Below are 16,106 nucleotides of genomic sequence, written 5' to 3' on the forward strand. Positions count from 1 at the left end.
GATTTTGTTATAGAATATCCCGGTTATCTGTTAGGAAAAACTAAAGTTATCACCTATTGTTCCTTTAGGAGAAGAACATTTTTTTGTTTATAGAGATGTTCTGGCATATAACTCCACCTCAAACCTGCTATTCTCGTTGTCAATGGATCAGCCTTCCTGCTTAATAAAGATTACAGTTCTATAATTTTAATTATTCATAAAAAGTAACTGAGTTTCAATGGTTATACCAAGTTGTCAGTTAATAAAGAAAACTATGGTTTAATCAGCTCCCTCTGGGTTTTATTTGCTTTTAATATTTGGTTTATTTTGTTATCTGAAATGCTGTTTCCAGTTTAGATGTGTTTTGGTTTTCATTGTAAAGACACCATCATTTTACAAACAAAGGCTGTGTCTGAACATCCACCCTAACCCCTATACAGAGCACTATACTGTAGATATAGGTATATGGATGAAAAAGAAGCAAACTGAAAATTTTCCACAGTGCACCTTGAAAAGCAGTGTTATCCAATGGTCACCAGACAAACATATACCATATCCCAGAATGCTTTGCACAAGCTCTCATCACAAAGCATCATAGGATTTGTTTTGGGGAAGAGAGAACATTGATGGCGCAGGCATCATGGGGGGGAGCCAGAGTCACATGACCAACAGTGGCAAAAATTAGCAATCGTCTTTCCAAAACCTACCCCCTAACTGAGTTCACTATATAATCCCTGCTCTATACAGTGATTGGCCGATTAGGGCAGATGATCGGAAACAGCCACTATATGTGAATATGTGATGAGTTCATTTTAAATCTTGCAGGGAATAAAAGATGTAAGAGGATGATCCTTGTTTTAGTATAAACTTCATGACTTGTTTAGGAACCGGTTTTCTTCCACCTATCTGATGGAGGGAAGATAAGTATTTTACAGTCATCAATTTATTACATGATTATACTTATAAAACCATAAAAATCACCATATACTTTCTCGACTCAAAGCTCTGTGCTCCAATTTTACTTAGGAATATCAAAAATGTACTCACCAGTGGATAAAAGCATCCATTAAGGCTACATAAGGGGGACCAGGTAAATGGTTTGTACTTGTATGGAGTTTTTTACTACATGCAGCCTGCCGCGGTCTGACACCTCAGCATGTGGTACCGATCCACGGTGACATCATCTTGTTAACAGACTTATTCATGCACTCATACTGTATTGAGTACAGCATCGACCACTGAAGGTTTGGTTATTGGTTTTGCATATTAACATTCCAGTAGATAACGGCTGAACATGAAATATCATGTAAAAATATACGTGCACCGCAATTCCACTTGATGCTGAGAAGAAAATTATTATTATTATTATCCTCCAACAATGTGATGTAAAACTAGTTGCTGGTCTCTTTCAAGTCAATTAATATCCATGACTGACAGTTTTAGATTCTCAAATCATGTCTTATGTTTTCTATCTTACATCTTCAGTGATGCATCATCAGCTTTACCTCATTTGCCCCTCATTAAATTAAGCCATATTAATGTTTTTTTTGTACTCACCTTACAGGATTGTGTTGCAGTGTGTAAAAAGATGTGTGCCTTAAGTCAACAAGCTAAAACACAATGTAATTATATCGTTTTTGTACTTGAATCACTGCCTGCTTTGCCAACTGTTTTCTGTTATGTATGTAACAGCAAACAATGGCCACAAGAGGGCTCTGTGTGGTTCCAGTACTACCAAGTGGAAATAAAGAAACCAATCAGGTTATTTCAAGTAATAAAACTTATTTTTATTGTCAGAACTCAACAAACAAAAACACTCCAAATGATTGCAAAAATAATGAGTTATCCATCATTCCCATATAATCATAGAGTGAAACAACAATGAAGCACAAACTTTAAAGAAAGGAATGTTTCCTTTATATTCAGATAGATATACTGTAGTTGGATGCTTGTTAAAGAGAAGATTTATCTCAACAGAATTTGGTGCTGGAAAACAAATCATAACTGGTTATTCTGTAAATAAATGAGTAAGATTTTTTTTCTTTAAAAGAAGCAAAAATGGAAAGTCTTTCCTTAGGTTGCACATCTCTTGCTGACCTTTGCTGCTTTGGAGACTTAACTCTGGACTTTCAGACTGGCTGAGGCATTCAATTAGAAGAAAACTAGTTAAGTACTTATTCAGTCGTTTAAAGAGGAAATGTCATAGAAATGATCTGTTTACACTAAAGACTTCTTTAATCGCTGATGCAGAGAGGATTAGGATTGCAGAAGTATTAAATAAACTGGTAAATGTTGACCATGAGTCATATAATCTCAAAGCAAGCACAGAGTTACAGAGGAAGTAGACAGCTTAAATAAAGAGGGCTTGTATTTTGATAACATAAATGGGCTTTCCCTTAAATCTTTCCAACAAGTACATTTATTTATTTTTGATAACATTTCCTATCTCCTTGCTGTTTCCAACATAAGAAAAAGCATATTTGAGTAAAGCATAGTTCCAAAATTATTCCCCACACGCAACATGAATCACTCAACCCAAAAAACTTAAATATTTGGATTTTTAAGCCTAACGCCCCACATGTCCCTCATTTCTTTCCTGCAGGAGATGAAAATAGACTCTTACAGCTAAAAATAGATTTTTTTTTTTTTTTTACCCACAACAGTTACAGAACCCTCCCCTGCCTTAAAGTTTATAGGAAAAATTATCTATTGAATCTACAAAATATAGCAATGCCCTTTTTAAAAATAGTTTGTTGCTTTTACCCACACATTACAGATTCTTTTTCTCCTTCCATTGAGATACATTCAGAACATGAGGCTGTAGACGGAGTAGAGCATTTGATAAAAGTTCACATTTAACCTCAGTATCTGGTCTGGTACTCATGATGCCACCTGTTGAAGTCGTTGTAGAAGAGGACGATGCTGCCTGATGCCATGCCGGTGATGATGCACCTGAGATGGAGGGTGGAGAAGAAGATATCAGAGTTGTTTTATAAATGCATACTGTAGTCATATAGCTTATAATTAAGGCATTTGCTGGTTATGATGCTGCATTGTTCAATGAAATTCTTTATACTCCACTATATTTAATGAGTGATTGTAGGAAAACAGAAAATTCCCCACATGAAGCAGTTAACAGCCCTATTAAGCTGCAAGCCACATAAAAAGTAACATACTGTTGTATCACGCTGAGCTTTAACTGCAGCACACAGGCACTTTTTCAGAAAGCAACTTCAAAACATTTCCTTCTATTTAGAGAAGTTGTCTGTGTGTTATGGAAGGTGGAGAGATGAAGAGATGTTTTTTTTTTTATTATAAAGACAGAAGCAAGGCTTGTTTCTGTATAATTTTATGGAATCTCTTCATCAAATGTCAACAAACATTAAGTCAGTCTTCAGTGTTTTTACTCAGACTAAGCATCTCTGCTGCTGATTTAACTTGTGTTTATGAGCATGAACCTGGTTTTTAGGCTTCCTGCTGGAGAGCTCAGACGCAGAACACTGGAGATTTAAATTTATCTAGTTCTCCATTGGTGGTTTTAAACTGGTCGGTTAAGGTGGAGAACAAAAATACATTTTAGAAAAAACAAACCTCACATGAGAGTACTTTCTCAGCATCAGGAAACATCTACCTTCAGCATCCAGAGTGTTTAAAAAGTGAGACAGAATGTGTTCTAATTTAAGAAAACTGATAAATATCTATAATGCATCACTCTGATCCCTTCAGTGAACTTAAGCTTTGCTAACTGCACTGCAGGGATTACTAATCATTTCAGGCTATGGTTTCTCTGGATCCAAGTCTTACCGTTGGTCATGTGACATCGCCATGGATCGGATTCCTGCGTCACAGCCAGGGTAGGTGAAGAGCTGTTTGAAGTCAGAGACCTGCCAGACGGACACAACACCTCCATCTCCACCTGTCAGTAGATACTGACCGTCTCGACTCAGATGCATGGCCTGCCAATAAGAAATACACCCATTAGTATTATTATTATTCAGCACAATGCATCCAGCCTGTTAATGCTCACACAGATTTCAGTTTGTTTTACTGTTCCTCTTGTAGAAATGAGAAAAAAAAACATACACAGTTGAAACCAGATGTTTCCATACAGTACAGTATATGAAAAGAGAAACGTTTTCCTTCCTGTCTGATATTACAAGTTGGATTTATGTCATTTAGGATTAAAAAGTAGTTTACTTAAGATTTGCCACCATACACCTTGAAAAGTAGCATGTATCCATAGTTACTAGAGGAGCAGATATATCACAGAATGCTTTACAAGACTTCTCCTCACATAGCAGCATGGGATTTGTTTTGGGGGTTAGAAATAACGAAGATGGAGAACACACCATACGAGGAAACAGACTCACGTGATCAAAGGGGAGGGAAAAGTAGTAATCAACTGTCTGAATGGTCAGTTAACTGAGTTTACTGTAAAGTCGCAGTATATGGTCTCTGCTCTATATTATGATTGACAGTTTTAGGGGTTAGGGCGGACTCTCAGACACAGCCATAGATTTTCTAGATACCTCCCATGATGTGAGGAAGGTAGAATTCAAGACTTTGTGTATAATGTGCATCATATTCAGAAGCAAAAGAGGAACTTCACAGCCAGAGAACACCATCCTCTGTGCCGACGTTGAGGAGGAGACATGGACTGAAACTTTTTCCTTATTATTTCATAGTATTTATTGTAATAATAGAACTAAAGATAAAAAGAATTTCAAACTGAATGTACTCTTTTTCCTGCATTAAGTTAAATGTCTTGCACGGCACATCAATGCTATCAAAGCTCAACAAACACAAATACTGTTCTTTAAACAAACTACAGCAAAGAACATAATGCTTCTGCTACTAGAGAGCACCTCTGATATCAAATAATGCAATTTAATCACTGAACAGCACACAATCATTGATATTTTTTCAGAATATTGATATATATTGCTGCTTTAATTTAACAATTCTGGAAAAAAACATTAAAAAATGCCAATAATACCCTCTGAGGTGTGTAAACATAATGTAGAGTTTACCTTATATTGGTAAAAATACTTCTGGGAAACTATAAATATTAAAATAATTACTAATATTTGATGTAAACTTAAGGGAACAAAAACACAACTTTGCTCATTATTGTGTTGTTTAGCAACAGAAACCACTGTAGTAATCCTAACTGATCTTAAACGTTTAGTCAATTTTTTTGTTCTGGTTTGTCTTGTTTCAGCTGTATGAAGGCCTGATAATATGCCATCAGATTATGTGTAGTGACAAAGTAAACGTCACACTTTAGGCGTCCTGATCCAATAAATAATCGCATATTGTGTACACAGACTTATACACTTAACTAAAAATGTCCCCCAACAGCAGAACTCTGAGATTTACTTTTCTCATCTGCTTTTCTTGCAAACTGCAGCAGCCCAACGGCTCCCTCAGGAATCGGATGAACACAAATCAAGTCATGTGCTGGAGACCATTAGGGGCACGGTACATAGTGGAAGCTGAAACTCAAACAGTCAGCAGCATCAATCAGCCAGAAACCGTAGCCCATGAAATGACGAGGCAGAGAGTGCGCTCTGAGGCAGCAGACAACACTGAGGGCTTCTGTCGTTTGCGGTTTTATGAAGTTTTCCTGAAGTTAGGACGTCTTTTAGCTATAGACACTGTTTTTGTGCGGTGATTCAGCACTTCAGTCATCAAAGGCATGTGTTTTAAATTAGGCAGAGTTTAATGGAAAAAAACGAAACTTAAAGCTGGAATGAGTCGTTTTCAGGAAGTTCATTTACAAAGAAAACAAATAGACCTAAACCACGGATAAAAAGACAAAATTGAGGAAATGATTTGTTTAAATAAATTTTAAAAAAACTTTGCCACATCCTTTTTTAAGTTTGTAAAGCTTGCAGCAATGAATGAATCTAACCAATCTGCTGCAGAACAACATAAGTGTATATAGATCTATCAAAATTTAACAGCCTGATTTTCCACAGAAAAGAGACCTTACATGTATTTCAGCACGTGTGGAAAGAGATCTAACAGTGAATCCCTGCGCTGTATTGAATAAAGGCAAACTACATTTTTTGTAGAATATAACCAGGCAACAGTTTCTACCACCTCTTATGTAGGTTTTAATTAGTGATTCCTAGATTTTCTATCTATTTCTACAAACATCATCATTAGTTGCCTTGCTTTCGAGAGTTAGGAGGTTGGGCTACCTGGTTAAAACTTTAACACATGTGATCTAACAAGTTCATGATACCACAGTGGTTAAACTGAACAGGATAACTGAGCCATGAAGAAAGCTCTATTGAAAATGTGTTTACTGGGCTTAAAACTTGGATTTATTCCAAAGAAACAAACCAGTTTAAATAAACTAGAAAAGTTCTGATTAGAAAAATAGCCAAATAAGACTAATTGATACCTGAAGCCCCATTTTCAGTATCCTCTAAAACCGATCCTTGCCGAGTTCGGACCGAACTTAACTCAGTTAACCGTGTCAAGCTCAGTTCCTTACGACCGTTTACACATCATGCTAGTACGGTTCTCCTCTCCAGCACCCTGGCATAGGCCTTTCCGGGGAGGCTGAGAAGTGTGATTCCCCGATACCTTTTCGCTCAGCTCTCTCTTCACCACGACAGACCGGCAAAGCTCTCAATTTACCGGTCGGTCTACGTTCCTACCCTCACCTATGGTCATGAAATCTGGATCATGACCGAAAGAACGAGATCCTGATACAAGCGGCTGAAATGAGCTTCCTCCGCAGGGTGGCTGGACTCTCCCTTAGAGATAGGGTGAGGAGCTCGGTCATTCGGGAGAGGCTCAGTGTAGAGCCGGTTCTCCTCCACATCGCGAGGAGTCAGTTTAGGTGGCTCGGACATCTTCTTCGGATGCCCCCTGAACGCCTCCCTCGGGAGGTGTTCCAGGCACGTCCCACCGGGAGGAGGCCCAGGGGACGACCCAGGACACGCTGGAGAGACTACGTCTCTCGGCTGGCCTGGGAGCGCCTAGGGCTTCCCCCCAGCAGAGCTGGAGGAGGTGTCCGCGGAGAGGGAAGTCTGGGAGTCTCTGCTTAGTCTGCTGCCCCCGCGACCCGGTTCCGGATAAAGCGGGAGACAACAAGTGCGAGTACGAGTACAAGCTAGTACGGTTTCTCACGTACTAGTGACGATCTACGGTAGTACTGCTAGGGGGAAACAAGCAATCAACATGGCAGTGCTAACATTCAGCAATTTTGGTTATAATTGTGATATTTCATTCTGTGAGGAGAGTCAGGCAAAGAAGGCAGCCTTTGGTGAATTTCCTCGACAGAGTCGGCTTTTGGGAAGTGGATACAACAAACGATAGTCTAATCAGGGCTTACAGACGCAGGAAACAATAACAGACATTGAGGTTCATCACACTGCTAAGCAGAATCATCACTGGAAATCGTGTGGCACAGTAGGGAATCTAGTACTTTTAGGAATGTCTAAAATGTCGTGATTATGGAGGCTGACTGTAAAGAGATGCGTTCTTTATTATCTGAGAATTGAGCCAGAACTGACACACATTGAGCCCTACTGATGAACTAGTACCGGTTTAGCGAGGTTCGGTTGTGTCTGATTCAGTTTTGCATGTCATTTACCCTCAACAGTTCAGTATAGGCAAGGTTTCAAAAAGGTAGTGTAAATGGGGCTCATGAAATAGATCTGTCTCTTGGTCAAGCATTTAACTCAGGCATCCCCAAACTCGGTCCTCGAGGGCCGCTGTCCTGCAGATTTTAGAGGTTTCCCTGCTTTAGCACAGCTGATTATGATGATTGCAGTAGAGCAAAAGCCTGTTAATCAACTATCAATTAAAATCAGCTGTGCTGGAGCAGAGAAACATTTAAAACCTGCAGAACAGCGGCCCTCGAGGACCGAGTTTGGGGATGCCTGATTTAACTGAATGTTTTTGCAGGTGTGTATATAATTTTGACTTTAGATTAGAGAAAATCATGAATGAATTGGAAGCCTATTGAAATCATATAGCTGCACTCCTGTGCTGTATATTGATTCTACAACAGCTTATTTTTAAGAAATAAATCGTTGCATGACTATTCAAGTTGTTTATTTTCCTTTTATGTTCCGCATATCGACCTAACAAATAAACAGTAAAAAGAAGGGAAGTAGCAGCCTAATGTACTCTGATGCTCTCTGTTAGGGAGTTTATGACCTCAGTGCAGCACAGCAGGAAGCAGGAGAGCTGGCAGACATGTCAGCTCAGCCAGGTAGGAGGCTGCAGACAGACATTATAAATCAGCCCTTTGCCACTGGGCAGCCAAACAAGATGGCCGATGGCTCTGTAGGGGCCAAGATGGCCGACTGAGCTCAGATGACTTTAAAAAGAAAGAAAAAAAAGAACTGCAGTAACATGTGAAGCATTCCCGCCCATATTTCAGAGATTGTTTGGTGGATTTAGGGATGGAGAAAGTAAAACTTTTAATTTATGGTGCCCTCACCCCTCCTGTTACTCTGACAGAGGCAGTTACAAAAACTCCAGGGATGGTTACACTGCTTGAGTCTTACTATAACTTAAAAGAATGTAATCTATTCAGCATGGCCTCCATCACCCAAATCTACTATTAGAGCAGGATGCCGACTGTTAGGCTGTCATCCTGCCTCTGACTCCAGACCTCTATAAAGTCAAAGTGCATACATTTTAGCTCTCTGTTTCCAAGTGCGTAATGCAGGCCAGGACAAACAGTTATTTATCCTGGAGTCATACTGTGCCGAGGCTCAGAGGGCAGAGAAGATTGATTTTGGTGTGTACATGAGTGCACTATATACTGCTGGGTCTGGAGGGTGGAGCTAAGACTCACACAGCCTGAATTCAAGATGTTAGGATTTTCCTAATGCCATCTGACATGGAAGGACTTTACAACAGCCGAGGAGAGTTGTCAAGACCGGCTGCAGCCTGCATTGTTTCTCTGCTACATCTGTGCAGGAAAAGTGTGGGAAAACTACAAAGCAAACCTAAAAACATCATTAGTGTCTTTTAAACACACAGAGGAAAAATAGGAAAGCTCAAAACTAAACACTCGCTACTTTCTCAGAGCTAGTAATGCACTCAATCAGTGTTTCCGTGTATTTGCGGCTTTGCTGGAGTGGGCCGCTTGGCAGATTAGGAGCTCGGGCACTAGAGGTTTCTTAATAGGAAACAGGCGTGCAGCTGCCTGTCAGAGCTGGCTTACATTTCCCAGGCCAAACCGGAAACAAAAGGGTCTGGAAAGCAAAGGCGGTAGTCGCTATCTTGTGTCACTTCAGCCACCAGGGAGGAAATGTGGGCAGTGGGGAATGTGTCGTCCTGCACCCCAGGGTAGTTAATGGTGTTGGAGTCCAGGACTGACCACTACTCGGAAATGCTTTCCACCACTGTCGCAATCGGACCTGACAACAGAGCCGTGGATCAAATGGACCATTTCCTCTGCTGGCTGTTGTTGAATAGGGAGAGAGAGATGTGAAGCCCTAGTTTGTCCTCAGTCCCCCTGACCTTCACCTCACTCACATCTCTGATCCAGTCCCAGCCTTTAATCAGAAGGACTTTTGGCCCAGATGTGGTGCCGACGTACATATGAGTGCACTCTCTTGGGTAAACCTGAGAAGAAACAGGAATATCCTCACCTTGATGCTGTCTTCCACTTCCATGTGTCTGAGCAGTTTGCCATTAACGCTGAAGAGACAGAACTGCCCTTTGTCGTAATAAATCAAGCAATGGCCTTCGGTGGAGGAATGGATGAGTCTGGGACGCAGACAGTTCTCAGGGGCCTCAAGGGTCCGAAGCAGGTCTCCATTCATGGAATGGATCAGACAAGGACCCTCTGCACACAGGATAGATGACATGAGGAGGTTAAATACAAGGAGCTAATTTATACACACAGGTTTGGGTATTCATTTAGGATTATTCTATTGTGCAAAGGCATACATGATCTGTGTGTTTTTTTAGGAAAAAGTATCAAGGAAAAGCCTTTTTTCTGCCAATCACAGCAAAGAAACTTTCTAAACCAAACTTTAACTTTAACTACAACCGCATACTATGATCGGACGGGAGCAGAATTAGGTTTTCAAATGCCAAACACCCCAAAGGATGAAGAGTGAAAAGGCCCATTATGAACACTGCTAGGCATGGTGGAGAACCTATGATGCCATGGGCCTGTTTCTTTACCAAAGGCATCGTATAAAAAGGTCTGGCAGCAAAAATGTTGTGGTCTTTGCATGAAACTAATTATGTGAATTCTTCTAGTTGTTCAGGTGCATGAAGATCAATGACAGTTGATCCCAACAAGACAAATGTTGACTTAAACACAAAATAAACCTTTGTCTGTGGTTATCACTTCAGACTTACAGCTCTCTACAACAGCTTTAGACAACTATGCATTATGCATTGGTAATTTAATTGTTAAAAGTTGCTTCATTTATCAATCAAATGCAGTCAAAGAACAAATGTGGTGTGACCACACTTTGCTCTCATGGCAGCATAAGTCTAGAGAACCTGCATCTAAACCTTCATGTCACGATGATGACCGTTTGCATTAGCTTGAAATAATTTATTGATAATACACCGGACTAGAATCCTTGACTTTCCACAAGAAGAGGGCATTTAAGACTAAACAACACTGCATAATATAGAGACGACAAAAAGGTAAAAAATTCCTCTGAATTCATCGACTTTTTAAAATGCTACACTACTGCTTTTTACTATTGAGGAGAGGGAGTTACACATTGGGGTGTTATATTACTATAACCACTCACTTTCATGAAGTAAGAGCACCTTAACAGAACTATTTCTAAAGATTATTTAGGTTTTTATGTTATGGATGTGTCTAAATAACACAAAGGTTTGCAAAAACATTTCCAGTAGTTTGGCTCAAAGTCTAGAAAGGCAAAGTTCTTGGCAACAACATGATGCCAAAGAGATTAACTTTTTATTAAGGAAAGACACTCAACAACAGCCCTTGCAGCATTTCTATATTTCATTTTCAAATGAAGCCAGTAGAAACACACTGATTCCAATACTGATCAAGCTAAAAGCACTTGGAGGGTGACGGAAACCAGGAAAAGAAAAAGAGTGAAATGTAGAGAAACTGAATTCCAATTTTGCTGATGATAACAAAGGCAGTCAAACTAATGCTAATAATCCAAATCAAAATAAAATCAAACATTCAAAAACTATTTTACCTAATTTTTTTTTTTCCATTTTAATCAAATAAAAGCTCAATATAGACCTGATATAGTAAACGTGAAGGGTGGATCAATAAGACTGTAGACTGATTGTACAGCAGTGTCTCCTCCTAAAATGACCAGATTGATGAGAGTAAGTTCCTGAATTGATTTAAAGAAATGATTGCTCTCACCTTTGCAGCCACTGATGACAAGACCCAACTCGGCACACACGCTGACACAGGTAACCTCGCAGTCATGGCCGGTCAGGATGGCTCTTGGTGTGGTAAACCCTGCTGGAAAACCAAGAACATTTAAGCTCTGACTTTTTCTAGATCACATGTGCTACCACTTTACTGTCACTAGGGGGAATAGGAGGCTCAAACAGATTCAGCTTTGGTTAAACCCAGCAGTGAAGTTAAAGCGAAAGCTTCGTATTATGAGTAATTGTTCATGTTTTTGTTATGTGTTGCATTTTTGAAGATTTGAATCCATTTTGTTTCACATCAAGAGATTTCCCACACTCAGCCTCCTCCTGTGTTTTAAACCTTCTCACCATGACTGCCCTCACTGGATCCAGATGTTTCTGCACAAGGCAAGCAGTGCAACAAAAAGCCAGTGGGGCCCAGACTAAAGTCATGAAATTTGTGTAATTTTGTTTTGGTTTGAGCCGTCTGGGCAAATGACAAAACAAAATCCTCAGTAATCCCTCCATCCGTCTTCTGCTTGTCAGCAGACGTGACGCTGCATAGAGGCATATATGAAAGCCTATGTTTCGTTACAATACATGTAATTGTAAACAAAAATGAATTAGTGACAGTGAATTTGTTGTGTACATTTGGTTAGTGTTTGGATGCACTGAATTGGGTTTAACAGAGGAAAATGTGAAGGTCACCAGCGTGAGTCCAACACTTTGGAGTTCAGATCTGGTTCAGAGCTCCAGGCAGGGATCTCCTAATAGGAAACCCCATCATTACCTCCTGAAGGTCAAGTTCAGCTTCAGAAACTAAAAACACAGCCTGGGAGTCATCTGTTAAAACTAACATTTGTTTTTCTGAACAGTTTCTAAATTTTGTCACATTGTAACCATAAATATCAATTTGTTTTTAACTGGATAAACTGATAAACTAGCAAGTTACTGTGAAGTGAATGAAAAGGTTTTAAAACCTTTTTGTAATAAAAAACAAGAAAGCGTAGCAAGGATTTATTTTTAGCCATCCTGAGCAGATCAATCGTCAAACCATATTTTGGTCCAATTCAAGTTGAATGTTTTTTGGGGGTAGCTTTATTTTGTTGTACTAGACTGAGAGGAATACATTCAAACAGCAGTTTCTAGTCTGGCCAGTCTAGTTTTTGTGGTCTAGACTTTGGGTCATTCTAAATACCTGATCAAGCCTTGCTCTCAACCCACAGCTACTTCAGAGCTGTGGGTTGATATTCAGCCTTCTAGGTTAACCTCCGTCCCGGTTTTTAGACATTAGCAGTCTGTGATGACCTCTATTCATTGCCATCATAATTATCAGTAACATTTGCAGGTTTTCCAGTCCCTGCTGAAGAACAGCTGCAAGCATGAAGCTGGCACCCCCACTTATTACAGCAGTGATGGTGTGTTCAGGGTCATACATGGAGTTGTTTTCTGTCATATACACAATTTTTCCTGTAGATCAAGTATTTCCATGTTGGACTCATCTGACCAGGACAACTTATTTCACATAGATGCTCTGTTGAAAACAGGGCTGTGGAAAACAGGAGGTAATGAATGTCAACAATAGGTTATATCTGGTGCCTTGGAAGGTTCATTATTGTTGTAAACACTATATTTATCAATGGTAAATTAAACAAAGCTCCAAAAGATGTTGAACGCTTGTTTTGTTAGTTGTTTAAACTGACCTTTATCACCGTGTTCCTTGACCTTTTTCATTTGGTCACTCATAATCGTTCCACAGCTGAAAGCTCCAGGGACAGTTGGAACCAAACTGAGATTTTATTTAATTACTGGGTTTATTGTGAAGACAATGGTTACACAGGACTTTCTTTAAGGGTAAAGGGGTATCAATATAATTTTTAGCAAACATCTTTTGGAAAAAGATTTTTTTTTTATTTTTGAAAACCATATTGTTGCAACCACAAAATATCTGGAAACAAAAAACTGGGATAAATACATTTTACGAGGTATTGCATCTGTCCAACGAAACAAATTTTCATTTGAAATAGTCCATTTAAATTTAAAACATCCTCTCAGTTTGTGATTGAAAAAATAAACGTTTCTCATACAAACACGTCCTCAATGTAAAGAGCAGTTTCAAACAACACTTTTTGGAATGCGCTAGTTACAACCTGCCATTTAAACTGCTGAGCGAATCCAGTTCCTGTCCTAATTCAATTATACGACACCAACTCAATAAAGCGTCACTAATAGGGCAGGTTCTTTCTCCCAAAAGCCACGGCTACTGAAACACCTTAATCAAATTTAGCAGATAGACGCTATAGAGCCCATCGTGCTCTCTAATATTACACAAAGCAATACTTCCGATCAATCAAAACCATATGAATAGTGCTATAAATATTGTGGTGTTTTAATGACTAAACATCTCATTAGGAACAACGTTTCTGTATTTGCTAGTTTTGATATCATAAAATCAAAACAGCTGAAAATTTGTCACTGATAATCGACCTTATATCATTAAAATTCCAGTTCATTGTTTTGACATTTAAATCAAGCTATCCACTTCACAGCCAACCAAACTTCACTGATTCCTACAGAGCAGCAGCCCAAACAAGCACATTTCATCCTGTTAACAGCCTCATTCTCACTAAAAGCAAACACATGACCTGTAAGCCGCTAAGTTGGAGAGTAAAGCTGGATTTCACCCTGTGCAGATCCTTAAAGCTGATAAAGTGAACAAACTAGAGTAGGTTGGAGCCTTTAGCTCAAGTTTGGTTTGAATTACAGACATGATCTGTAGGTGACCAAAGCTCAGATTTAGAGGAGGCTATCAGCTGTCTGTGTGTGCATGTATGCCCGTATTATACACGCGGGGACATTAATTGGTCACAGCTGCCATTAACAGACCAGAAATTATGTAAATGAGAAATATTTAGAGGAGTCAGTAGGGATATTTAATTACTGTTGGGGGTTGGTCTACAGTCTTGGAGACAAATTCAGCAAATGTAGGTTAAAGTGATTAAAACACAGTTGAAAGTTTGCTCATTTAGCCTATTTGGAAGAGTGGGATGTCTCTGAGTAAAACTTGAATAATGCATAAGAGAGTTTTTCTTAAATATACATGCAAAGACTATTAACATAAAAACAATAATTCTGATATGATAATATAATAATTCTTGTTTGTGTTAATCATTTTCATTATTTATTATATTTGTTTTGTAAACATATATTATTAGAAGTTGATTATTAGAAAATAAAGATTTTATTTATTTATTTAGCATGTTTAGCTTCTAACTGCACAGAAATTAAGCCGCACCAATTAAACAGTTTTTCATCAGCATTCAGTGTAATTAAGCCTTTGTAAGCAAAGTTGATGAGTAGAAATCATATGAAAATAGACAAAAGGATAAAACATGTTACATGTATCTGAATTTCTTTTTTAAATAATTAGATTTTGATGTATTTGGATTCATTTCTGCCTTTAGTTTTGGAAGAGAGAACAACTTTGAAGTTATTTGAATAAAGATTGCATCACTTTGTATATGAGATCATTAACAGGTTAAATCAAAGATGTTTTATTTAAAAGAAAATGGTACTGCTTACAAAAATGTTACATTTTTTCATTTCTGAATATCATAAAAGCAGCTTTTCAGATGAATCTATTTCTGTTTTCCAGCAGATGGCAGTAGTGTATCTAAGAACTACACAGATCAGAGGACAAACCACCAGTTCATAGAGCAGTGTGTTCATGTGAACGTCTCAGCCACTCAGACGGACTTGCATCGAGCTTATGAGGTGTGCAAGATGTCTGCAAGTCATTAGGACTGAGCTGGAATCTTTTTGTAAGTGTGTGCTCTCATCTTTTAGAGTACGAAGGGTTCCTTTTAGGGGGCTTTTTTGAGTCATTTTTGGTTTTGGAAGCAGATTAAAGAAGGGTCTGCCTGGATTTGGTGATCATCAGTGTGTGAGGGTGTTTGGGCGTGCAGCAGAACATCGTGTCTGGGAGAAAGAAACAGCCTCCTGCAGACTTGGGCAATGGAGCTTTACATTGGGATTGGCTCATCCGGCTGAAAGACAGAGCCAGCTAAACTTAAACAGAGATGCAGCTTTTTTAGGACAAACCGCTAGAATAATCTTAATAAATTTAAAAGTCTCATTTTTTTTGTTCTCAAAAAATGCTTACTTCAATTTGTTTCCGCAACTTATAAAATGTATTCACCTTTTTTAATAATCATTCTCCCGTTCTAATATAGGAAAACCAGAATGACTTATTAAACAAAGTACAATTTGTCATAAAATTCATCCCATTTGTGATGGATCACTTAACAACATGTTCGGCAATCTAAGCCGACCAAATTAGCACCAAGGAGGCCAAGGGCTGAGCAATGTGGCGGCCATGCTTTGATCATAGCTGATGCCATATGTTATGGTAACGCGAGGGAGGCCCGTGACATTTTTCACTTTTATCAACCAGCCTGACCCTGTGGCCCTCCAATGGTAGGGAACTTTCATGTGCTGGCCGACGACCCCCAGCAACTTCACATTTAAGTCTCTAAGTGGCCCTCACTTTCACTCACATTAAAGACAGATTCCCACACACACTATCTGACCTCACTGAAGCACACAGTTCCCAAAACCTTATCGAAAAGCTGTTCCTGGTCCTGCAGAGCTGCGAAATCCAATCTGTACGGAGGAGGCCTGGGCTGGTTAGATGAAACTAGTTGTTACTTCACTAAAGAAGGCTGTAAATCACAGAGTCTTGAAAATCACAGGACTGTCTGTGAGGGCGAGCGCTC

General features: G+C 39.1%; 1 protein-coding gene across 9 annotated transcripts in view; it reads right to left on the reverse strand.

The window, feature by feature from the left end:
• Positions 1-1,744: 1,744 nt before the first annotated feature.
• lrba (LPS responsive beige-like anchor protein) overlaps positions 1,745-16,106 on the reverse strand; it is a 260,811-nt gene continuing 246,449 nt past the window's right edge. For 7 of the 9 annotated variants that reach the window (XM_038271819.1, XM_038271823.1, XM_038271824.1 and 4 more), the window contains 4 exons: positions 11,339-11,440; positions 9,609-9,805; positions 3,784-3,935; positions 1,745-2,931 (listed from right to left, as the gene is read on the reverse strand). In XM_038271819.1, coding sequence (XP_038127747.1) covers positions 2,841-2,931; positions 3,784-3,935; positions 9,609-9,805; positions 11,339-11,440 — 542 coding nt within the window. In that variant the 3' untranslated portion in view covers positions 1,745-2,840. The remainder of the gene's footprint in view (positions 2,932-3,783; positions 3,936-9,608; positions 9,806-11,338; positions 11,441-16,106) is intronic. The other 2 variants (XM_038271825.1, XM_038271820.1) reach the window with 1 other exon arrangement.

The sequence above is a fragment of the Cyprinodon tularosa genome, unplaced genomic scaffold (assembly GCF_016077235.1).
Source record: "Cyprinodon tularosa strain WSP-4 unplaced genomic scaffold, ASM1607723v1 ctg81, whole genome shotgun sequence".
In the NCBI taxonomy this organism is placed as follows: Eukaryota; Metazoa; Chordata; class Actinopteri; order Cyprinodontiformes; family Cyprinodontidae; genus Cyprinodon; species Cyprinodon tularosa.